The sequence below is a fragment of the Phasianus colchicus genome, chromosome 40, assembly GCF_987193195.1.
Source record: "Phasianus colchicus chromosome 40, bPhaCol1.hap1.1, whole genome shotgun sequence".
Taxonomy (NCBI): Eukaryota; Metazoa; Chordata; class Aves; order Galliformes; family Phasianidae; genus Phasianus; species Phasianus colchicus.
The window spans coordinates 632,234-655,643 of NC_143475.1; the positions used below are offsets into that span (position 1 = coordinate 632,234).

The window sequence follows — 23,410 nt, forward strand, 5'->3', positions numbered from 1 at the left end:
TATATCCCAGTCCCACCCAGTCCCTCCCATTCCCCTCCCAGTCCCTCCCAGTATATCCCAGTCCCCTGTCATTCCCCCCCAGTCCGTCCCATTGCCCTCCAGTCCATCCCTGTCCCTCCCAGTATATCCCAGTCCCTCCCAGTTCCCCTCCCAGTCCATCCCAGTATATCCCAGTCCCTCCCAGTTCCCCTCCCAGTTCCTCCCAGTATATCCCAATCCATCCCATTGCCCTCCCAGTATATCCCAGTCCCTCCCAGTCCTTCCCAGTCCATCCCAGCATATCCCAGTCCCTCCCAGTTCCCTCCCAGTTCCTCCAAGTATATCCCACTCCCTCCCATTGCCCTCCCAGTCCATCCCAGTCCATCCCAGTATATCCCAGTCCCCTTTCATTCCCCCCCAGTCCCTCCCATTGCCCTCCAGTCCCTCCCTGTCCCTCCCAGTATATCCCAGTCCCTCCCAGTTCTCCTCGCAGTCCCTCCCAGTATATCCCAGTCCATCCCATTCCCTCCCAGTATATCCCAGTCCATCTCTGCCCTTCCAGTCCCTCCCAGTATATCCCAGTCCCTCCCAGTCCCTCCCAGTTCCCCTCCCAGTTCCACCCAGTCCCTCCCATTGCCCTCCCAGTCCATCCCAGTATATCCCAGTCCCCTGTCATTCCCCCCCAGTCCCTCCCATTGCCCTCCAGTCCATCCCTGTCCCTCCCAGTATATCCCAGTCCCTCCCAGTTCCCCTTCCAGTTCCTCCCAGTATATCCCAGTCCCTCCCAGTCCCCCCCCAGTCCCTCCCAGTATATCCCACTGCCCTCCCAGTTCCTCCCACTGCCCTCCCAGTCCCTCCCAGTATATCCCAGTCCCTACCAGTATATCCCAGTCCCTCCCAGTTCCCCTCCCAGTCCCTCCCACTGCCCTCCCAGTATATCCCAGTATATCCCAGTCTCACCTGTGCGCTGTCCCAGCACTGATACCTCAGATAATCGGGGCTGACGCTGTGGGGGAAACCCCGTGGGAGCAGCACCCTCTGGGGGGGGGGGGAGAGGGAGGGGTCAACACCCCCCAAAAAAACCCCCAAATCCCCAAATCTTACCCCAAAACCACCCCAAATCCCCCATTCCCCCCATATTCCCCAATTTCATCTGAATTTTCCCCAATTTTCCTTGAATTTTCCCCAATTCCCCACATTTTCCCCAATTTGCCCCAGATTTTCCCTAATTTCTCTGGAATTTTCCCCAATTTGCCCCAGATTTTCCCCAATTCCCCACATTTGCCCCAATTTGCCCCAAATTTTCCCTAATTTCTCTGGAATTTTCCCAATTCCCCACATTTTCCCCAATTTTCCGCCAATTTTCCCTAATTTTTCTGGAATTTTTCCCAATTTCTCCTGAATTTTCCCCAAGTCCCCACATTTTCCCCCAATTTGCTTCAGATTTTCCCCAATTTCCCACATTTTCCCTAATTTGCCCCAAATTTTCCCCAATACCCCACATTTTCCCGACATTTGCCCCAGATTTTCACCAATTTTTCTCTGGAATTTTCCCCAATTTGCCCCAAATTTTCCCCAATTCCCACGTTTTCCCCAATTTGCCCCGGATTTTCCCTAATTTCTCTGGAATTTTCCCCAATTTGCTTCACATTTTCCCCAATTTGCCCCAAATTTTCCCTAATTTATCTGGAATTTTCCCAATTCCCCACATCTTCCCTAATTTGCCCCGGATTTTCCACAATTCCCCACATTTTCCCCAATTTGCACCAGATTTTCCACAATTCCCCACATTTCCCCCCAATTTGCCCCAAATTTTCCCTAATTTTCCTCAAATTTTCCCCAATATGCCCTGGATTTTCCCAATTCCCCACATTTTCCCCAATTTTCCTCCAATTTTCCCTAATTTCTCTGGAATTTTCCCCAAATTCTCCTGAATTTTCCCCAAGTCCCCATATTTTCCCCCAATTTGCTTCGGATTTTCCCCAATTCCCCACATTTTCCCCAATTTGCCCCGGATTTTCCCTAATTTCTCTGGAATTTTCCCCAATTTGCCCCGGATTTTCCCCAATTCCCCCCATTTTCCCCCAATTTTCCCCGAATTTTCCACAATTCCCCACATTTCCCCCAATTTGCCCCAGATTTCCCCCAATTCCCCACATTTTCCCCAATTTTCCCCCAATTTTCCCTAATTTCTCTGGAATTTTCCCCAATTTGCCCCGGATTTTCCCCAATTCCCCCCATTTTCCCCCAATTTTCCCTGAATTTTCCACAATTCCCCACATTTTCCCCCAATTTGCCCCGGATTTTCCACAATTCCCCACATATTCCCCCAATTTTCCCCGGATTTTTCCCAATTCCCGACATTTGCCCCAATTTGCCCCGGATTTTCTCCAATTTCTCTGGAATTTTCCCCAATTTGCCCCAGATTCTCCCAAATTCCCCACATTTTCCCCAATTTTCCTCAAATTTTCTCTATTTTCTCTAGAATTTTCCCCAATTTTCCCCAATTTCCCCCCAATTTCCTCATTTTTTCCCCAATTTCCCATCAATTCCCCCAATTTTCCCTGATTTTGTTCCCATTTCCCCGTATTTTCCCTCAATTATTCCCCAATTTGTCCCAATTGTCCCATTTTTTCCCCTATTTCCACTCATTTCCCCCCACTTTCCCAATTTTTCCCCAATTTCCCTCTAATTTCCCCTCAAAAATCCTCAAATTTCCCCAAATATTCCCAATTTCCCACAATTTCTCTCCAATTTTCCCTGAAATTTACCCAATTTCCCCCCAATATTTCCCCAGTTTCCACACAAATTCTCCCAAATTTTCCCAATTTCCTCAATTTTTGCCCAATTTCACCAATTTTTCCACAAATTTCCCAAATTTCCCATCAATTCCCCAATTTTCCCCGCGTTTTCCCATTTCCCCGCGTTTTCCCTCAATTATTCCCCAATTTACCCCAATTTTCCCCCAAATTTCCCCAATTTTCCCCCTATTTCCACTCATTTCCCCCAATTTCCCATTTTTTGCCCAATTTCCCCATTTTCCCCCTAAAATTTCCCTCAAATTTCCCCTAAGATTTCCCCAAATATTCCCAATTTCTCACAATTTCTGTCCAATTTCCCAATTTTGCCCAATTTCCCCACAATAATTTCCTCTCCATAATTTCCTTTCTTCCCAATTTTTCCCTGTTTTCCCCACTTTTCCCCAATTTCCCCTTTTTTTACCCCAAATTCCCCCACTTCCCCAAATTTTCCCCAATTTCCCCCAATTTTTCCTCATTCTCCCCCCAAATTCCCCCATTCCTTCCCCAACTCTTCCCTCCTTTTCCCCGATTTCCCCCAATTCCTCCCTTTTCCCCATAATTCCCCCACTTTTTCCCCAAATCCCCCTTTTTTACCCCAAATTCCCGCACTTCCTCAATTTTTTTTCCAGATTTTCCCCCAATTTTCCTCATTTTTCCCCCCAATTCCCCCATTCCTTCCCCAACTCCTCCCCCCTTTTCCCCGATTTCCCCCCGTTCCACCCTTTTCCCCAAAATCTCCTATTTTTTCCCAAATTCCCCCTTTTTCCCCCCATTTTCCCTACCTCCGCCGCTCTTCGCAGCGCCCCCTTGCGGCACGGCGGGGCGGAACCTGCGTGGTGCCACGGGGTCACCGCGGGGTCACAAGGGGTCACAAGGGGGGGGGGGGGAGCGGGAAGGGGTCGGGGCTGCTCCGTACCCGAAAGTTCCGCCATGGTGTGGCTGATAGGCAGCGACTTCCGGCGGCGCGCTAGGAAGGACTTCTGGTACTCTATGGTGTCCCTTCGGGGCCGCGCTGGGAGGACGGTCCTCCAGAACTCGATGGTTTCCCCATTGTAGCGTGTTATGGGGAGGTCCTTCTGGACTCTATGGTCCCTCAGTGGGGCACTCTAGGAGAAAAGTCCTCCAGGACTCTATGGTTTCCTACTGGGTTACGTTAAGGGAAGGTCCCTCATTGGGGCACTCTAGGAGAAAAGTCCTCCGGAACTCTATGGTTTCCTACTGGGCTACATTCAGGGAAGGTCCTCCAGAACTCTATGGTTTCCTACTGGGTTACATTCAGGGAAGGTCCTCCGGGACTCTATGGTCACCAGTGGGACTTTCTAGGACAATAAAAGAAATCCTTCAGAACTCTATGGTTTGGCATTGGGTTCTGTTACCGGGAAGTCATCCGGGACTCTTAGGATCCCTATTGGGCACTCTAGGAGAAAAGTCCTCCGGGACTCTATGGTTTCCTACTGGGTTATGCTAAGGTAAGGTCCTCCAGGACTCTATGACCCCCCCCCCCAATGGGGCGCTCTAGGAGAACAGTCCTCCAACACTCTATGGTTGCCAGCGTGGCAGACTTCCATGAGCCCATGGGACGCTCTAGGCCACCACCTTCAGTCTCTATGGTTCTCCAGCCCACCCAGTACCTCCAGCCCACGTCTCTATGACCCAAAAGGACTCTCTAGGCCACCACCGTCAATCTCTATGGCAGCAGAGCCCCTCTGGCACCTCTTCCCCCAACCTCTCTATGGTCGCACCCCCCAAATCAGGGGGGCTGGGGACACCCAAGAGCCAAACAAAAGACATGGAAATGGATTAAAGCACTTTATTGGGTGGGGTGGGAAAGGGGGAGGGGGGGGGGGGAAAGGGTTTCTGTGGGGCACCCAGGGGTGCAATGGGGCACCTATGGGGGCTGTGGGGCACCCATAGGTGCTATGGGGAGACCTCAGAGACAACCAGGGATGGCTATGGGGTTTCATTAACACACAAACAACGGGACTGATGGCCTTCACCCAATTGGTTTGACTCAACTCAAGACCCAGCGTTGACCAAGGGGAGATGTGGGGCACCCAGGGGTGCTATGGGGCACCTATGGGGGCTATGGGCAGACCTCAGAGACAACCAGGGATCGCTATGGGGTTTCATTGACACACAAACAATGGGACTGATGGCCTTCACCCATTGGGTCAACCCAACTCAAGACCCAACGTTGGCCAAGGGGAGATGTGGGGCACCCAGGGGTGCTATGGGGCAGCTCTAGGTGCTATGGGGCACCCAGGGGTGCTATGGGGAGACCTCAGAGACAACCAGGGATGGCTATGGGGTTTCATTAACACACAAACAACGGGACTGATGGCCTTCACCCAATTGGTTTGACTCAACTCAAGACCCAGCGTTGACCAAGGGGAGATGTGGGGCACCCAGGGGTGCTATGGGGCACCTATGGGGGCTATGGGCAGACCTCAGAGACAACCAGGGATCGCTATGGGGTTTCATTGACACACAAACAATGGGACTGATGGCCTTCACCCATTGGGTCAACCCAACTCAAGACCCAACATTGGCCAAGGGGAGATGTGGGGCACCCAGGGGTGCTATGGGGCAGCTCTAGGTGCTATGGGGCACCCAGGGGTGCTATGGGGAGACCTCAGAGACAACCAGGGATGGCTATGGGGTTTCATTAACACACAAACAACGGGGCTGATGGTCTTCAACCATTGGTTCGACCCAACACAAGACCCAACCTTGGTCATGGGGCAGCTATGGGTGCAATGGGGCAACTCTAGGTGCTATGGGGCACCCATGGGTGCTATGGGCAGACCTCAGAGACAACCAGGGATGGCTATGGGGTTTCACTGACACACAAACAACAGGACTGATGGCCTTCAACCATTGGTTCATCCCAACACAAGACCCAACATTGGCCAAGGGGAGATGTGGGGCACCCAGGGGTGCTATGGGGCAGCTCTAGGTGCTATGGGGCACCCATGGGTGCTATGGGGAGACCTCAAAGACAACCAGGTATCGCTATGGGGTTTCATTAACACATAAGACAATGCGACTGATGGCCTTCACCCATTGTGTTGACCCAACTCAAGACCCAACCTTGGTCATGGGGCAGCTATGGGTGCAATGGGGCAGCTCTAGGTGCTATGGGGCACCCATGGGTGCTATGGGGAGACCTCAAAGACAACCAGGGATGGCTATGGGGTTTCATTAACACATAAGACAATGAGACTGATGGCCTTCACCCATTGGGTCGACCCAACTCAAGACCCAACCTTGGCCATGGGGCAGATGTGGGTGCAATGGGGAACCCAGGGGTGCAATGGGGCACCAAATGGGGGCTGTGGGGCACCCAAAGGTGCTATGGGGAGACCTCAAAGACAACCAGGGATGGCTATGGGGTTTCATTAACACACAAACAACGGGACTGATGGCCTTCACCCATTGGGTCGACCCAACTCAAGACCCAACGCTGGCCATGGGGCGACCCGTGGGTGACTCGTGGGTCACTTGTGGGGCTCAGCTGATGTAAACCCGGTGGAAGTCATGGGCCCCGAAGGCCGCGTTGCATTTGGGGCACTTCCTCTGCCTGGTGTCGTAGCGATTCTTGACGCACTCAAAGCAGAAGACGTGGAAGCACTTGGTCAGCACGGCGTCCTTCTTGCGGGCGTTGCAGCAGGGGCACGTCAGGCGGGCCTATGGGGGGGCAAGGGGGGGGTCAGCGCCCCATGGCTGCCCGCTGTCCCCTTCCATTCTCCCCGGTTTCCCCTCATTTGCCCTCAATTCCCACCCGCTTCCCTCCATTTTCCCCAGTTTCCCCTCATTTCCCCTCAGTTTCCTCCACTGTCCGCAGTTTCCCCTGATTTTCCCTCAATTTCCTCAATCGTCCCCGATTTCCCCTGATTTTCCCCCCACCTCCTCTTAATTCCCCCTCCATTTTCCCCATTTCCCCTCATTTCCCCCCAATTTCCTCCACTGTCTGCAGTTTCCCCTGATTTCCCCTCAATTTCCCATCAATTTCCTCAATTGTCCCAAATTTCCCCTGATTTTCCCTCGATTTCCCATCAATTTCCTCAGTTTTCCCAATTCCCCCTAATTTTCCCCCAACCTCCTTTCAATTCCCCCTCGGTTTTCCCCAATTTCGCCTGGTTTTCCCTCAATTTCTATCAATTTCCCATCAATTTGCTTAGTTTTCCCAATTTCCCGATTTCCCCTCCATTTTCCCCAGTTTCCCCTCAATTTCCCCTGATTTCCCCCAATTTCCCCTCAATTTCCTCAATTTTCCCTAATTTCCCACAATTTTCCCTCAATTTCCTCCACTGACCCCAATTTCCCCTGATTTTCCCTCAATTTCCCATCAATTCTTCCTCAATTTTCCCCGGATTTTCCCTCAATTTCCCGTCAATTTCCTCAGTTTTCCCAATTTCCCCTGATTTCCCCTCAATTTCCCCTCAATTTCCTCAATTGTCCCAATTCCCCCAGATTTTCCACCAATCTCTGCTCAATTCCCTCTCAATTTCCCCTGATTTTCCCCCAATTTCCTGATTTCCCCTCCATTTTCCCCAGTTTCCCCTCATTTCTCCTCTATTTCCCCTGATTTCCCCCAATTTCCCATCAATTTCCTCAATTTTCCCCAATTTCCCCTCAATTTCCCCTCAATTTCCTCCACTGTCTCCAATTTCCCCTGATTTTCCCTCAATTTCCCATCAATTCTCCCTCAATTTTCCCCTGATTTTCCCTCAATTTCTATCAATTTCCTCAGTTTTCCTGATTTCCCCTCAATTTCCCCTCAGTTTCCTCCACTGTCCGCAGTTTTTCCCTGATTTTCCCTCAATTTCCCCTCAATTTCCTCAATTGTCCCAAATCCCCCTGATTTTCCCCCAACCTCTTCTCAATTCCCTCTCAAATTTCTATCAATTTCCCATCAATTTCCTCAGTTTTCCCAATTTCCCCTGATTTCCCCTCAATTTCCTCCATTTCCCCAATTTCCTCTGATTTTCCCCCATTCTCCCCTAATTTCCCATCAATTTCCTCAATTTTCCCAATTTCCCCTAATTTTCCCCCAACCTCCTTTCAATTCCCTCTCAATTTCCCCCAATTTTGCCTGGTTTTCCCTTAATTTCTATCAATTTCCCCTCAATTTCCTCAATTTTTCGCAATTTCCTCTGATTTCCCGTCAACTTCCCCTAATTTTCCCTAATTTCCCACCAATTTTCCCTCAATTTCCTCCACTGTCCCCAGTTTCCCCTGATTTTCCCTCAATTTCCCATCAATTCTCCCTCAATTTTCCCCGGATTTTCCCTCAATTTCCCCTCAATTTCCTCAGTTTTCCCAATTTCCCCCGATTTCCCCTCAATTTCCTCAATTTCCCCCAATTTTCCTTAATTTCCCACCCATTTTCCCTCAATTTCCTCCACTGTCCCCAATTTTCCCTGATCTCCCCTCAATTTCCTCCATTTCCCCAATTTCCTCTGATTTTCCCCCAATCTCCCCTCAATTTCCTCCACTGTTCCCAATTTCCTCAGATTTCCCCTCAATTTCCTCTCAATTTCCTCAATTTTCCCAATTTTCCCCTGATTTCCCCTCCATTTCCCCTCCCTTCCCTCAGTTTTCCCATTTTCCCCTGATTTTCCCCCAATTTCCCCCCACTTTCCCCCAACGTCTCCTCAATTTTCCCACAACCCCACAAACCCCAATCCCCACAACCCTATAACCCCATAGAAACCTCAAAACCCCATAGAAACCCCATAATCCCACAGATCCCATAGACCCTAAAATCCCACAATCCCACAACCCCATAGAAGCCCCACAATCCCATAACCCCATAGAAACCCCATGACCGCAAAGACCCCATAGAAACCCCACAACCCCCATAACCCCACAACCCCATAACCCCACACACCCCACCAACCCAAAACCCTCACAGACCCCATAAAAACCCCATAACCCCACAGACCCCATAAAACCCCACAGAGCCCATACAACCCCACAGAACCCATAGAAACCCCACAGAAACCCCATAAACCCCATAGACCCCAGAGACCCCATACAACCCCAGAGAACCCATAGAAACCCCATAGACGCCACAGAGCCCATAGAAACCCCATAAAACCCCATAGAAACCCCAGAGACCCCACAGAACCCATAAAACCCCATAGAACCCGAAGAAACCCCATAAAACCCCATAGAAACCCCACAGACTCCACAGAACCCATAGAACCCCAGAGAAACCATAGAAACCCCTTAAAAACCCCATAAAACCCAACAAAAACCCCATAACCCCATGTGTACTCCCTAAAACCCCATAAACCCCCTTTATACCCCATAAAAACCCCTACAACCCCACAAACCCCATAAAACCCCATAAAACCCCCAAAACCCCATAAAGCCCCCATAAAACCCCATAAAACCCCTTTATACCCCATAAAACCCCCCAAAAAACCCATAACCCCCCATAACACCACAAAACCCCATAAAACCCCATAAAACCCCACAAACGTCCATAAAACCCCATAAAACCCCATAAACCCCATAAAACCCCCATAAACCCCCATAAAACCCCTTCATACCCCATAAAACCCCATAAAAACCCCATAACCCCCCATAACCCCACAAAACCCCATAAAGCCCCACAAACCCCCATAAAACCCCACAAACCCCATAAAACCCCCTACAACCCCACAAACCCCGTAAAAAAAAACCATAAAACCCCATAACCCCACACACCCCACCACCCCCCCACCCTCAAAGACCCCATAAAAACCCCGTAACCCCACAGACCCCATAAAAACCCCATAACTCACCCTATATTCCTTGATCTCCTCCTGTAGGATCTGATCGGCGTCTGCATAAACCTCCACCTTCCTCTGCTTCTCCAGCTTCCGCCGCAGCCGGGACAGCTCCTCCTGCCCCATAAAAACCCCACACAGACCCCATCAGACCCCACACACCCCATAGAAACCCCAGAGATCCCACAGAGACCATAGGACCCCACAGAACCAATAGAAACCCCATAGAACCCCATAGAAATCCCATAGACCCCACAGAACCCATAGAAACCCCAGAGATCCCACAGAGACCATAGAACCCCACAGAATCCATAGAAACCCCATAGAACCCCATAGAAATCCCATAGACCCCATAGAGCCCGGAGAACCCATAGACACACCATAAAACCCCATCGAAACCCCAGAGATCCCACAGAGACCATAGAACCCCACAGAATCCATAGAAACCCCATAGAACCCCATAGAAATCCCATAGACCCCACAGAACCCATAGAAACCCCATAGAACCCCATAGAAATCCCATAGACCCCATAGAGCCCGGAGAACCCATAGACACACCATAAAACCCCATCGAAACCCCAGAGATCCCACAGAGACCATAGAACCCCACAGAACCCATAGAAACCCCATAAAACCCCATAACCCCTCCTAAAACCCCATAATCCCCCATAAAACCCCATAATCCCCCATAAAACCCCATAAAAGCCCCTTAAAACCCCATAAACCCCCTTTATACCCCATCGAACCCCATAACCCCCCCTAAAACCCCATAAACCCCATAAGCCCCCTTTATACCCCATTGAACCCCATAACCCCCCCTAAAACCCCATAAACCCCATAAGCCCCCTTTATACCCCATTGAACCCCATAACCCCCCATAAAACCCCATAAACCCCATAAAACCCCATAAACCCCCTTTATACCCCATAAAAACCCATAACCCCCCATAAAACCCCACAACTCCCCATAACCACCCCATAAAACCCCATAAAACCCCCTTAAAACCCCCTTTATACCCCATAGAACCCCTTAAAACCCCATAAAACCCCCACAAATCCCATGAAAAGCCCATAAAAACCCCATAACCCCCCATAACCCCCCATAAAACCCCATAACCCCCCACAAAACCCCATAAAAACCCGATAACCTCCCATAAAAACCCCATAACCCCCCATTACCCCCTTTATACCCCATAAAAACCCCATAAAACCCCATAAAACCCCATAAACCCCCTTTATACCCCATAAAACCCCATAACGCCCCACAAAACCCCATAACCCCCATAAAACCCCATAACCCCCACAAAACCCCACAAAACCCCATAACCCCCCATAAAACCCCACAACCCCCCATAAAACCCCATGACCCCCTTAAAACCCCATAAAAACCCCATAACCCCACAAAACCCCATAACCCCCATAAAAGCCCCATAAACACCCCATACAAACCCCATAACCCCCCACAAAACCCCATACCCGCCCTTAAAACCCCATAAAAACCCCATAAACCCCCTTTATACCCCATAAAACCCCATAAAAACCCCATAAAACCCCATAACCCCCCATAAAAACCCCATAAAAACCCCATAAATCCCCATAACCCTCCATAAAAACCCCATAAAACACCATAAACCACCACAAAGCCCCATAAAAACCCCATAACCCCCCATAAAACCCCACAGCACTCCTTAAAACACCATAAAAACCCCATAACCCCCCATTACCCCCTTTATACCCCATAAAAACCCCATAAAACCCCATAAAACCCCATAAAACCCCATAAAACCCCATAAAACCCCTTTATACCCCATAAAACCCCATAAAAACCCCCTAAAACCCCCTAAAACACCATAAAAACCCCATAAAAACACCATAACCCCCCATAACCTCCCACAAAACCCCATAAAACCCCATATAACCCCATAACTCCCCATAAAACCCCATAAAAACCCCATAACCCCCCATAGCCCTCCATAACCCCCTTTATACCCCATAAAACCCCCATAAACCCCCTTAAAACCCCATAACCCCCCACAAAACCCACAAAACCCCATAACCCCCCACAAAACCCCATGAAAACCCCATAACCACACACAAAACCCCTAAAACCCCATAACCCCCCATAAAACCCCATAAGCCCCCCACAAAACCCCACCCCTGCCCTTAAAACCCCATAAAAACCCCATAACCCCCAATAACCCCCCATAACCCCCACAAAACCCCATAACCCCCCATAAAACCCCATAAAACCCCCATAAACCCCCACAACCCCCCATAAAAACCCCATAACCCCCCATAATCCCCCACAACCCCCCACAAAACCCCATAACCCCCTATAAAACCCCATAGCCCTCCTTAAAACACCATAAAAACCCCATAACCACCGATTACCCCCTTTATACCCCATAAAAACCCCATAAAACCCCATAGACCCCCATAAAAACCCCCTAAAACCCCCATAAAACCCCCCACAAAACCCCATAAAACCCCCACAAAACCCCATAACCCCCCATTACCCCCTTTATACCCCTTAAAAGCCCATAAAACCCCATAACACCCCATAAAAACCCCATAAAAAACCCCTAAAACCCCATAACCCCCCATAAAAACCCCCTAAAAACCCCATAACCCCCCATAACCCCCCACAAAACCCCATAACCCCCCATTACCCCCTTTATACCCCATAAAAACCCCATAAAACCCCATAACCCGCCACAAAACCCCTAAAACCCCATAACCCCTCATAGACCCCCATAAAAACCCCATAAAAACCCCATAACCCCCCATAGACCCCCATAAAAACCCCATAACCCCCCATTACCTCCTTTATACCCCATAAAAACCCCATAAAACCCCATAAACCCCCTTTATACACCATAAAACCCCATAAAAAACCCCATAAAACCCCATAGACCCCCAATAAAAACCCCATAAAAACCCCATCACCCCCCATAACCCCCCATAAAACCCCATAAAAAACCCATAACCCCCATAAAACCCCATAACCCCCCATAAAACCCCATAAACCCCCTTTATACCCTATAAAAACCCCATAAAACCCCATAAACCCTCTTTATACCCCATAAAACCACATAAAACCCCACAAACCCCATAAACCCCCTTTATACCCCATAAAACCCCATAAAAACCCCCATAAAACCCCATAACCCCCCATAACCCCCCCTAAAACCCCATAACCCTCCATTACCCCCTTTATACCCCATAAAAACCCCATAAAACCCCATAACCCCCCATAACCCCCCACATAAACCCCATAACCCCCCACAAAACCCCATAAAAACCCCATAACCCCCCATAAAACCCCATAGCCCTCCTTAAAACACCATAAAAATCCCATAACCCCCCATTACCCCCTTTATACCCCATAAAAACCCCATAATACCCCATAAAACCCCATAGACCCCCATAAAACCCCCCTAAAACCCCATAACCCCCCACAAAACCCCATAAAAACCCCATAACCCCCCATTACCCCCTTCATACCCCATAAAAACCCAATAAAACCCCATAAAAACCCCCTAAAACCCCATAAACCCACCATAACCCCCCACAAAACCCCACAAAACCCCATAACCCCCACAAAACCCCATAACCCCCCATTACCCCCTTTATACCCCATAAAACCCCATAAACCCCCTTAAAATCCCATAACCCCCCATAAAACCCCATAACCCCCATAAAAACCCCATAACCCCCCACAAAACCCCATAACCCCCCATAAGACCCCATAAAAACCCCATAATCCCCCACAAAACCCACAAAACCCCATAATCCCCCATAAAAACCCCATAACCCCCCACAAAACCCCTAAAACCCCATAACCCCCCATAACCCCCTACAAAACCCCATAAAAACCCCATAACCCCCCATAAAACCCCATAAACCCCCTTTATACCCCATAAAACCCCATAAAACCCCATAAACCCCCTTTATACCCCATAAAAACCCCATAAAACCCCATAAACCCCCTTTATACCCCATAAAACCCCATAAAAAACCCCTAAAACCCCATAGACCCCCATAAAAACCCCATAAAAACCCCATAACCCCCCATAGACCCCCATAAAAACCCCATAACCCCCCATTACCCCCTTTATACCCCATAAAAACCCCATAAAAAACCCCATAAAACCCCACAGACCCCCATAAAAACCCCATAACCCCCCAGTAGACCCCCATAAAAACCCCATAACCCCCCATTACCCCCTTTATACCCCATAAAAACCCCCTAAAACCCCATAACCCCCCATAAAAACCCCATAAAAACCCCCTAAAACCCCATACCCCCCCATAAAAACCCCCTAAAAACCCCATAACCCCCCACAAAACCCCATAACCCCCTATTACCCCCATAACCCCCCATAAAACCCCATAAAACCCCATAATCCCCCACAAAACCCCTAAAACCCTATAACCCCCCATAACCCCCTACTAAACCCCATAAAACCCCATAACCCCCCATAAAACCCCATAAACCCCCTTTATACCCCATAAAAACCCCATAAAACCCCATAAACCCTCTTTATACCCCATAAAACCCCATAAAACCCCATAAAACCCCATAACCCCCCACAAAACCCCATAAAACCCCATAACCCCCCATAAAACCCCACAAAACCCCATAACCCCCCACAAAACCCCATAAAAACCCCATAACCCCCCATTACCCCCTTCATACCCCATAAAAACCCCATAAAACCCCATAAAAACCCCCTAAAACCCCATAAACCCACCATAACCCCCCACAAAACCCCATAACCCCCCATTGCCCCCTTTATACCCCATAAAACCCCATAAACCCCCTTAAAATCCCATAACCCCCCATAAAACCCCATAACCCCCATAAAAACCCCATAACCCCCCACAAAACCCACAAAACCCCATAACCCCCCATAAAAACCCCATAACCCCCCACAAAACCCCTATAACCCCATAACCCCCCATAACCCCCTACAAAACCCCATAAAACCCCATAACCCCCCATAAAACCCCATAAACCCCCTTTATACCCCATAAAACCCCATAAAAACCCCATAAACCCCCTTTATACCCCATAAAAACCCCATAAAACCCCATAAACCCCCTTTATACCCCATAAAAACCCCATAAAAAACCCCATAAAACCCCAGACCCCCATAAAAACCCCATAAAAACCCCATAACCCCCCATAGACCCCCATAAAAACCCCATAACCCCCCATTACCCCCTTTATACCCCATAAAAACCCCCTAAAACCCCATAACCCCCCATAAAAACCCCATAAAAACCCCCTAAAACCCCATACCCCCCCATAAAAACCCCCTAAAAACCCCATAACCCCCCACAAAACCCCATAACCCCCCACAAAACCCCATAACCCCCCATAAAACCCCATAAAACCCCATAACCCCCCACAAAACCCCTAAAACCCTATAACCCCCCATAACCCCCTACAAAACCCCATAAAACCCCATAACCCCCCATAAAACCCCATAAACCCCCTTTATACCCCATAAAAACCCCATAAAACCCCATAAACCCCCTTTATACCCCATAAAACCCCATAACCCCCCATAGACCCCCATAAAACCCCCATAAACCCCCATAACCCCCCACAAAAACCCCATAACCCCCCATAATCCCCCACAACCCCCCACAATCCCCCACAACCCCCCTCGGCGCCGCGCTCACCTGCGCCCTCTTGAGGCTGAGCGATTCCTTCTCCTTGGCCGCGCGGTTCTCGGCGGCGCAGGCCTGCAGCTCCCGCAGCCGGCCCTGCACGTGCTCCCCCTGCGCCCGCAGGTCTTCCGCCAGCTGCGCCGCCTCCACCGCCTTCCGGGGTCAAAGGGCAGCGGTCAAAGGGCAGCCGGAAGCTCACCTCACACTTCCTGCTACGGCCCTTGGAGGCAAAGCGCTGAGGGTGGGGGGGGGTGGGGGGGGAGGGGGAGAGGCCAATATGGCCGACGGTTTGATGGGGTCTGGGGTTGGGTTCAATGGGGGTTTATGGGGTCACAGCGTGGGTTTATGGGGTCAGTGGGGTCACAGCTTGGATTTATGGGGTCGCAACGTCGGTTTATGGGGTCTGTGGGGTCACAGCTTGGATTTATGGGGTCACAACATGGACTTATGGGGTCCCAACGTGGGTTTATGGGGTCTGTGGGGTCACAACATGGGTTTATGGGGTCTGTGGGGTCACAGCTTGGATTTATGGGGTCACAACATGGACTTACGGGGTCCCAACGTGGGTTTATGGGGTCTGTGGGGTCCTAGCTTGGATTTATGGGGTCACAACATGGACTTATGGGGTCCCAACGTGGGTTTATGGGGTCTGTGGGGTCACAGCTTGGATTTATGGGGCCACAACATGGGTTTATAGGATCAATGGGGTCCCAACATGGGTTTATGGGGTCTGTGGGGTCTCAACGTGGATTTATGGGGTCACAAATGGGTTTATGGGATCAATGGGGCCACAACATGGATTTATGGGGTCCCATCGTGGACTTATGGGGTCAATAGGGTCCCAACATGGGTTTATGGGGTCAGTGGGGTCACAGCTTGGATTTATGGGGTCACAACGTGGGTTTATGGGGTCTGGGGGGTCACAGCTTGGATTTATGGGGTCCCAACATGGGTTTATGGGGTCTGTGGGGTCCCATCATGGACTTATGGGGTCCATGGTGTCACAACACGGGCTTATAGGGTCTGTGGGATCTCAATATGGATTTACGGAATCTGTGGGGTCACAACAATGGACTTATGGGGTCTGTGGGGTCACAACGTGGATTTATGGGGTCTGTGGGGTCACAACGTGGATTTATGAGGTCAGTGGGGTTTATGGGGCTGTAACATGAGCTTATAGGGTCTGTGGGATCTCAACACGGAATTATGTGGTCTGTGGGGTCACAGCTTGGATTTATGGGGTCACAACATGGGTTTAAAGGATCACTGGGGTCACAACATGGATTTATGGGGTCACAAATGGGTTTATGGGATCAATGGGGCCACAACATGGATTTATGGGGTCCCATCATGGACTTATGGGGTCAGTGGGGTCCCAACATGGGTTTATGGGGTCTGTGGGGTCACAGCTTCGATTTATGGGGTCCCAACATGGGTTTATGGGGTCTGTGGGGTCACAGCTTGGATTTATGGGGTCACAACGTGGGTTTATGGGGTCACAACGTGGGTTTATGGGGTCTGTGGGGTCACAGCTTGGATTTGTGGGGTCACAACATGGGTTTATGGGGTCAGTGGGGTCATAGCTTGGATTTATGGGGTCCCAACATGGGTTTATGGGGTCTGTGGGGTCACAGCTTCGATTTATGGGGTCCCATCATGGATTTATGGGGTCTGTGGAGTCACAGCTTGGATTTACGGGGTCACAACATGGGCTTATGGGATCAGTGGGGTCACAGCTTGGATTTATGGGGTCTGGGGGGTCTCAATGTGGATTTATGGGGTCCCAATATGGTTTTATGGGGTCTGTGGGGTCCCATCATGGGTTTATGGAGTCTGTGGGGTCACAACGTGGATTTATGGGGTCACAACGTGGACTTATGGGGTCTGTGAGGTCCCAACATGGATTTATGGGGTCAATGGGGTCACAACATGGACTTATGGGATCACTGGGGTCACAACATGGACTTATGGGGTCTGTGGGGTCCATGGTGTCGCAACACGGGCTTATAGGGTCTGTGAGATCTCAATATGGACTTATGGGGTCTGTGGGGTCCCATCATGGACTTATGGGGTTTGTGAGGTCCCAATATGGATTTATGGAATCTGTGGGGTCACAACATGGACTTATGGGGTCTGTGGGGTCACAACGTGGATTTATGGGGTCTGTGGGGTCACAACATCAATTTATGGGGTCAGTGGGGTTCATGGGGATCGCAACATGAGCTTATAGGGTCTGTGGGATCTCAACACGGACTTATGTGGTTTGTGGGGTCACAGCTTGGATTTATGGGGCCACAACATGGATTTATGGGGTCCCATTGTGGACTTATGGGGTCAATAGGGTCCCAACATGGGTTTATGGGGTCAGTGGGGTCATAGCTTGGATTTATGGGGTCCCAACATGGGTTTATGGGGTCAGTGGGGTCACAGCTTGGATTTATGGGGCCACAACATGGGTTTATGGGGTCTGTGGGGTCACAGCTTGGATTTACGGGGTCACAACATGGACTTATGGGGTCCCAACGTGGGTTTATGGGGTCAGTGGGGTCACAGCTTGGATTTATGGGGCCACAACATAGATTTATGGGGTCCCATTGTGGACTTATGGGGTCAATAGGGTCCCAACATGGGTTTATGGGGTCAGTGGGGTCATAGCTTGGATTTATGGGGTCCCAACATGGGTTTATGGGGTCTGTGGGGTCACAGCTTGGATTTATGGGGTCACAAATGGGTTTATGGGGTCACAACGTGGATCTATGGGGTCTGTGGGGTCCCAACGTGGATTTATGGGGTCACAAATGGGTTTATGGGATCAATGGGGCCACAACATGGATTTATGGGGTCACAACATGGGTTTATGGGGTCTGTGGGGTCACAACGTGAATTTATGGGGTCACAAATGGGTTTATGGGATCAATGGGGCCACAACATGGATTTATGGGGTCCCATCCTGGACTTATGGGGTCAATAGGGTCCCAACATGGGTTTATGGGGTCAGTGAGGTCAAAGCTTGGATTTATGGGGTCACAACATGGGTTTATGGGGTCTGGGGGGTCACAGCTTGGATTTATGGGGTCCCAACACGGACTTATGGGGTCCCAATGTGGGTTTATGGGGTCTGTGGGGTCACAGCTTGGATTTATGGGGTCACAACGTGGGTTTATGGGGTCTGTGGGGTCACAGCTTGGATTTATGGGGTCACAACATGGACTTACAGGGTCACAATGTGGACTTATGGGGTCAATGGGGTCCCAACATGGGTTTATGGGGTCTGGGGGGGTCACAGCTTGGATTTATGGGGTCACAAATGGATTTATGGGATCAATGGGGTCACAACATGGATTTATGGGGTCACAAATGGGTTTATGGGATCAATGGGGCCACAACATGGATTTATGGGGTCCCATCATGGACTTATGGGATCAGTGGGGTCCCAACATGGATTTATGGGGTCTGGGGGGTCACAGCTTGGATTTGTGGGGTCACAACGTGGGTTTATGGGGTCTGGGGGGTCACAGCTTGGATTTATGGGGTCACAACGTGGGTTATGGGGTCACAACGTGGACTTATAGGGTCTGTGGGGTCACAACATGGGTTTATGAGGTCTGTGGGGTCACAGCTTGGATTTATGGGGCCACAACGTGGGTTTATAGGGTCACAACGTGGACTTATAGGGTCTGTGGGGTCCTAACATGGGTTTATGGGGTCTGTAGGGTCACAGCTTGGATTTATGGGGTCACAAATGGATTTATGGGATCAATGGGGTCACAACATGGACTTATGGGGTCACAACGTGGGTTTATGGGGTCTGTGGGGTCACAGCTTGGATTTATGGGGTCACAACATGGACTTATGGGGTCCCAACGTGGGTTTATGAGGTCTGTGGGGTCACAGCTTGGATTTATGGGGCCACAACATGGATTTATGGGGTCCCATCGTGGACTTATGGGGTCAATAGGGTCCCAACATGGGTTTATGGGGTCAGTGGGGTCACAGCTTGGATTTATGGGGTCACAACGTGGGTTTATGGGGTCTGGGGGGTCACAGCTTGGATTTATGGGGTCCCAACATGGGTTTATGGGGTCTGTGGGGTCCCATCATGGACTTATGGGGTCCGTGGGGTCCCATCATGGACTTATGGGGTCCATGGTGTCACAACACGGGCTTATAGGGTCTGTAGGATCTCAATATGGATTTATGAAATCTGTGGGGTCACAACAATGGACTTATGGGGTCTGTGGGGTCACAACGTGGATTTATGAGGTCAGTGGGGTTTATGGGGCTGCAACATGAGCTTATAGGGTCTGTGGGATCTCAACACGGAATTATGTGGACTGTGGGGTCACAGCTTGGATTTATGGGGTCACAACATGGGTTTAAAGGATCACAACATGGATTTATGGGGTCACAAATGGGTTTATGGGATCAATGGGGCCACAACATGGATTTATGGGGTCCCATCATGGACTTATGGGGTCAGTGGGGTCCCAACATGGGTTTATGGGGTCTGTGGGGTCACAGCTTGGATTTATGGGGTCACAACGTGGGTTTATGGGGTCTGTGGGGTCACAGCTTGGATTTATGGGGTGCCAACATGGGTTTATGGGGTCTGTGGGGTCACAGCTTGGATTTATGGGGTCACAACGTCGGTTTATGGGGTCTGTGGGGTCACAGCTTGGATTTATGGGGTCACAACGTGGGTTTATGGGGTCTGTGGGGTCACAGCTTGGATTTATGGGGTCCCAACATGGGTTTATGGGGTCTGTGGGGTCACAGCTTGGATTTATGGGGTCCCAACATGGGTTTATGGGGTCTGTGGGGTCACAGCTTGGATTTATGGGGTCACAACGTGGGTTTATGGGGTCTGTGGGGTCACAGCTTGGATTTATGGGGTCACAACATGGGTTTATAGGATCAATGGGCTCACAACATGGATTTATGGGATCAATGGGGTCCTAACATGGATTTATGGGGTCCCCACCCCCTAGACCCCCAAATCCGACCTGCCCCCCAATTCCCCCCCACCCCCCAAGTTCCCCCCTGCCCCCCAAATCCCCCTGCCCCCCAATTCCCCCCCGCACCCCCCAAGTTCCCCCCCGCCCCCCAATTCCTCACCCACCCACATCCCCCCTGCCCCCCAAGTCCCCCCCAACCACCCCCAATTCCCCCTCCCCCCCCCAGACCCCCAGTTCCCCTCCCACCCCCCCAGTTCTGCCCCCCTGCCCCCCAAATCCGACCTACCCCCAATTCCCCCCCGCCACCCAAGTTCCCCCCCTGCCCCCCAAATCCCCCCTGCCCCCAATTCCCCAACCCCCTACACCCCGAAATCCCCCCTGCCCCCCAATTCCCCCCTGCCCCCCAAGTTCCCCCCAGTCCCCCCGTGCCCCCCAAATCCCCCCCCGCCCCCCAATTCCTCACCCACCCAAGTCCCCCCTTGCCCCCCCAAACCCCCCTAATTTCCCCCCCACCCCCCCAGATCCCCAAATCCAACCTGCCCCCCAATTCCCCCCCCTGTCCCCCAAGTTCCTCCCCCTGCCCCCCAAGTCCCCCGAGCCCAATTCCCCCCCACCCCCAAGTCCCCCCTGCCCCCCAAGACCCCTCCGTGCCCCCCAAGTCTCCCCAGGCCCCCCCCACCCCCTAAGCCCCCCCTGCCCCCCAAGTGCCCCCTCCCCCACCACCGAAATCCCCCCTGCCCCCAATTCCCCACCACCCCTACACCCCCAAATCTGACCTGCCCCCCAATTCTCCCCCAATCCCCTCTCCCCCCCCAAGACCCCCCGTGCCCCCCAAGTCCCCCCAGGCCCCCTCCCCACCCCCCAAGCCCCCCCCCCCTGCCCCCCTACCTTCCTCTTGTTGAGCTCCAGCGCCTGCGACCTGAGCGCCAGCTCCTTCTCCACTGCAGCCAGGCTGCCCTGCAGCACCCGCTCCTTCTCCTCCAGCTTCTGCACCACCAGCAGCTGGGCGTCCACCTGGGGGGGTGTGTGGGGGGGGTGTCCTGGGGTTCTAAGTTCTCCTAGGGGGTTCTAGGTTCTCCTATGGGGGCTCTAGATCCTCTTGTGGGGTCTACGTGCACTTGTAGGATCCTGGCTTTGCTACCCAGTCTGTGTCCTTCTAGGGATTCTAGGTTCTCCTTTGAGTTTCAGATTCTTCTTGGGGTTCTAGGTCCTCCTAGGGGGGGTTCTGGGTTCCCCTAGGGGGTTCTAGGTTCTCCTATGGAGGGTCTAGATCCTCCTGTGGGGTCTACGTTCCCTTGTAGGATCCAGGCTCTGCTACCAAGTCTGTGTCCTTCTAGGGATTCTAGGTTCTCCTATGGGTTCCAGGTTCTCCTTGGGGTTCTAGGTCCTCCTAGGGGGTTCTAGGTTCTCCTATGGAGGGTCTAGACTCTCCTGTGGGGTCTACGTTCCCTTGTAGGAACCAGGGTCAGCTACCAAGTTTATGTTCTTGTAGGGGCTCTAGGTTCTCCTAGGGGTTCCAGGCTCTTCTTGGGGTTCTAGGTCCTCCTAGGGGGTTCTAGGTCCTCTTATGGGTGTTCTAGGTTCCCCTGTAGGATCCAAGGTCTGCTATCTATGCACTTCTAGGGCTTCTAGCCGTTCCTATGAGAGTTCTAGGTGCTCCTATGGGGGTTCTAGGTCCTCCTTGGGGTTCTAAGTGCTCTTTTGGGGAGGTCTAGGTCCTGCTGCAGGGCCTGGTTTCTGCTAGGAGTTCTAGGTCCTCCTACAGGACCTAAGTTCTGCTACAGGATCTCTTACAGAATCTACATTCTGTGGAGGGTGTAGAACCCTCCCACAGGTTCTAGATATCCGCAAAAAAGATACAAGTCCTTCTGTAGGATCTAGGTCCTCCTACAGGATCTACGTTCTGCTACAGGGTCTCTTACAGAAGCTAGATCCTCCCACACGTTCTAGGTCTTCCTATGAGGGATCCAGGTCCTCCTATGGGGGCTCTAGGTCCCCCTAGAAATTCTAGGTCCCGCCACAGGATCTAGGTTGTCCTGTGGGGTCTAGATCTTCCTACAGGATCTACGTTCTGCTACAGGATCTCCTACAGAATCTAGATCTTTCCAAGCGTTCTAGACCTTCCCACGGGTTCTAGTTTCTCCTAGAAGTTCTAGGTCCTTCCACGAGGCTCTAGATTTTTCTACAGAACCTACATACGGCTACAGGATCTCTTACAGAATCCAGATCCTCCAGTGGGTTCTAGATTTTCTAGCAGGTTCTAGGTTTTCCTAGGGGTTCTAGGTCCTCCTACAGGATCTCCTAGGTCCTCCCATGGGTTCCATACCCTCCCATGGGTTCTAGGTCCTCCTACAGAATCTATGTTCTGCTGCAGGATCTCCTACAGAATCTAAATCCTTCCATGGGTTCTAAATCTTCCAACAGGTTCTAGGTCCTCCCGTGGGGTCTCGGTCCCATTAAGAATCTAGATTCTGCTACAGGATCTCCTAGTGGATTTAAATATTCCAAGGGGATCTAGGTCCTCCTACAGGTTCTAGATCCTTTTACAAGATTTCCTACAGACTCTGGATCCCCCCATGGATTCTACACCCTCCCATGGGTTCTAGATCATCCAGCATATTCTTGGTCCTCCTACGGCTTCTAGGTCCTCCTGTGGGTTCGAGTTCCCCCCACAGGATCTAGGTTTTACTACCAGATCTAGGTTTTTCTACGGGATCCAGGTTCTCCAACAGGTCCCAGGTTCTCCTAGGGGTTCTAGGTTCTCCAGGATCTACGTCCATCTCCAAGTTCTAGGCCCCCCTCCAGGCTCCATGTCCTCCTCCAAGTTTGAGGTCCCCAATGCATTCTAGGTCCCCCAACACGTTCTAGGTCCCCCAACACGTTTCACACCCTCCAACACGTTCTGGGCCCCCCAACGTATTCTAGGTCCCCCAAAGCGTTCCAGGTCCCCCAACGCATTCTAGGTCCTACAACACATCCTAGGGGGTTGGAATTGATGATCTCTGGAGATCCCTTCCAACCCCTACAATTTTGTGATTCTATGGTTCTGTGATTCTGTGACCTACAATGTGTTCTAGGTGCTACAGCATATTCCAGGTCTCCCAACATATTTTAGGTTCCCCAACGTGTTCTGGGTTCCCCAACACGTTCGAGGTTCTCCAACACATTCAAGATCCCCCAACATGATTTCAGTCCCCCAACACATTCTAGATCCTTCA

General features: G+C 51.1%; 2 protein-coding genes across 4 annotated transcripts in view; both read right to left on the bottom strand.

The window, feature by feature from the left end:
* Positions 1–3,852, bottom strand: part of RUSF1 (RUS family member 1) — a 36,304-nt gene extending 32,452 nt beyond the window's left edge. The window contains exons 1-3 of the mRNA XM_090130449.1: positions 3,697–3,852; positions 3,563–3,609; positions 940–1,017 (exon numbers count right to left, since the gene is read on the bottom strand). Coding sequence (XP_089986575.1) covers positions 940–1,017; positions 3,563–3,609; positions 3,697–3,712 — 141 coding nt within the window. The 5' untranslated portion in view covers positions 3,713–3,852. The remainder of the gene's footprint in view (positions 1–939; positions 1,018–3,562; positions 3,610–3,696) is intronic.
* A 756-nt stretch (positions 3,853–4,608) lies between these two features.
* The window catches only part of RNF40 (ring finger protein 40), a 63,975-nt gene continuing 45,173 nt past the window's right edge, over positions 4,609–23,410 (bottom strand). For 2 of the 3 annotated variants that reach the window (XM_090130425.1, XM_090130422.1), the window contains exons 16-19: positions 21,081–21,206; positions 15,250–15,390; positions 9,575–9,676; positions 4,609–6,467 (exon numbers count right to left, since the gene is read on the bottom strand). In XM_090130425.1, the coding sequence (XP_089986551.1) occupies positions 6,291–6,467; positions 9,575–9,676; positions 15,250–15,390; positions 21,081–21,206 (546 nt within the window). In that variant the 3' untranslated portion in view covers positions 4,609–6,290. The remainder of the gene's footprint in view (positions 6,468–9,574; positions 9,677–15,249; positions 15,391–21,080; positions 21,207–23,410) is intronic. The other variant, XM_090130423.1, reaches the window with a different exon arrangement.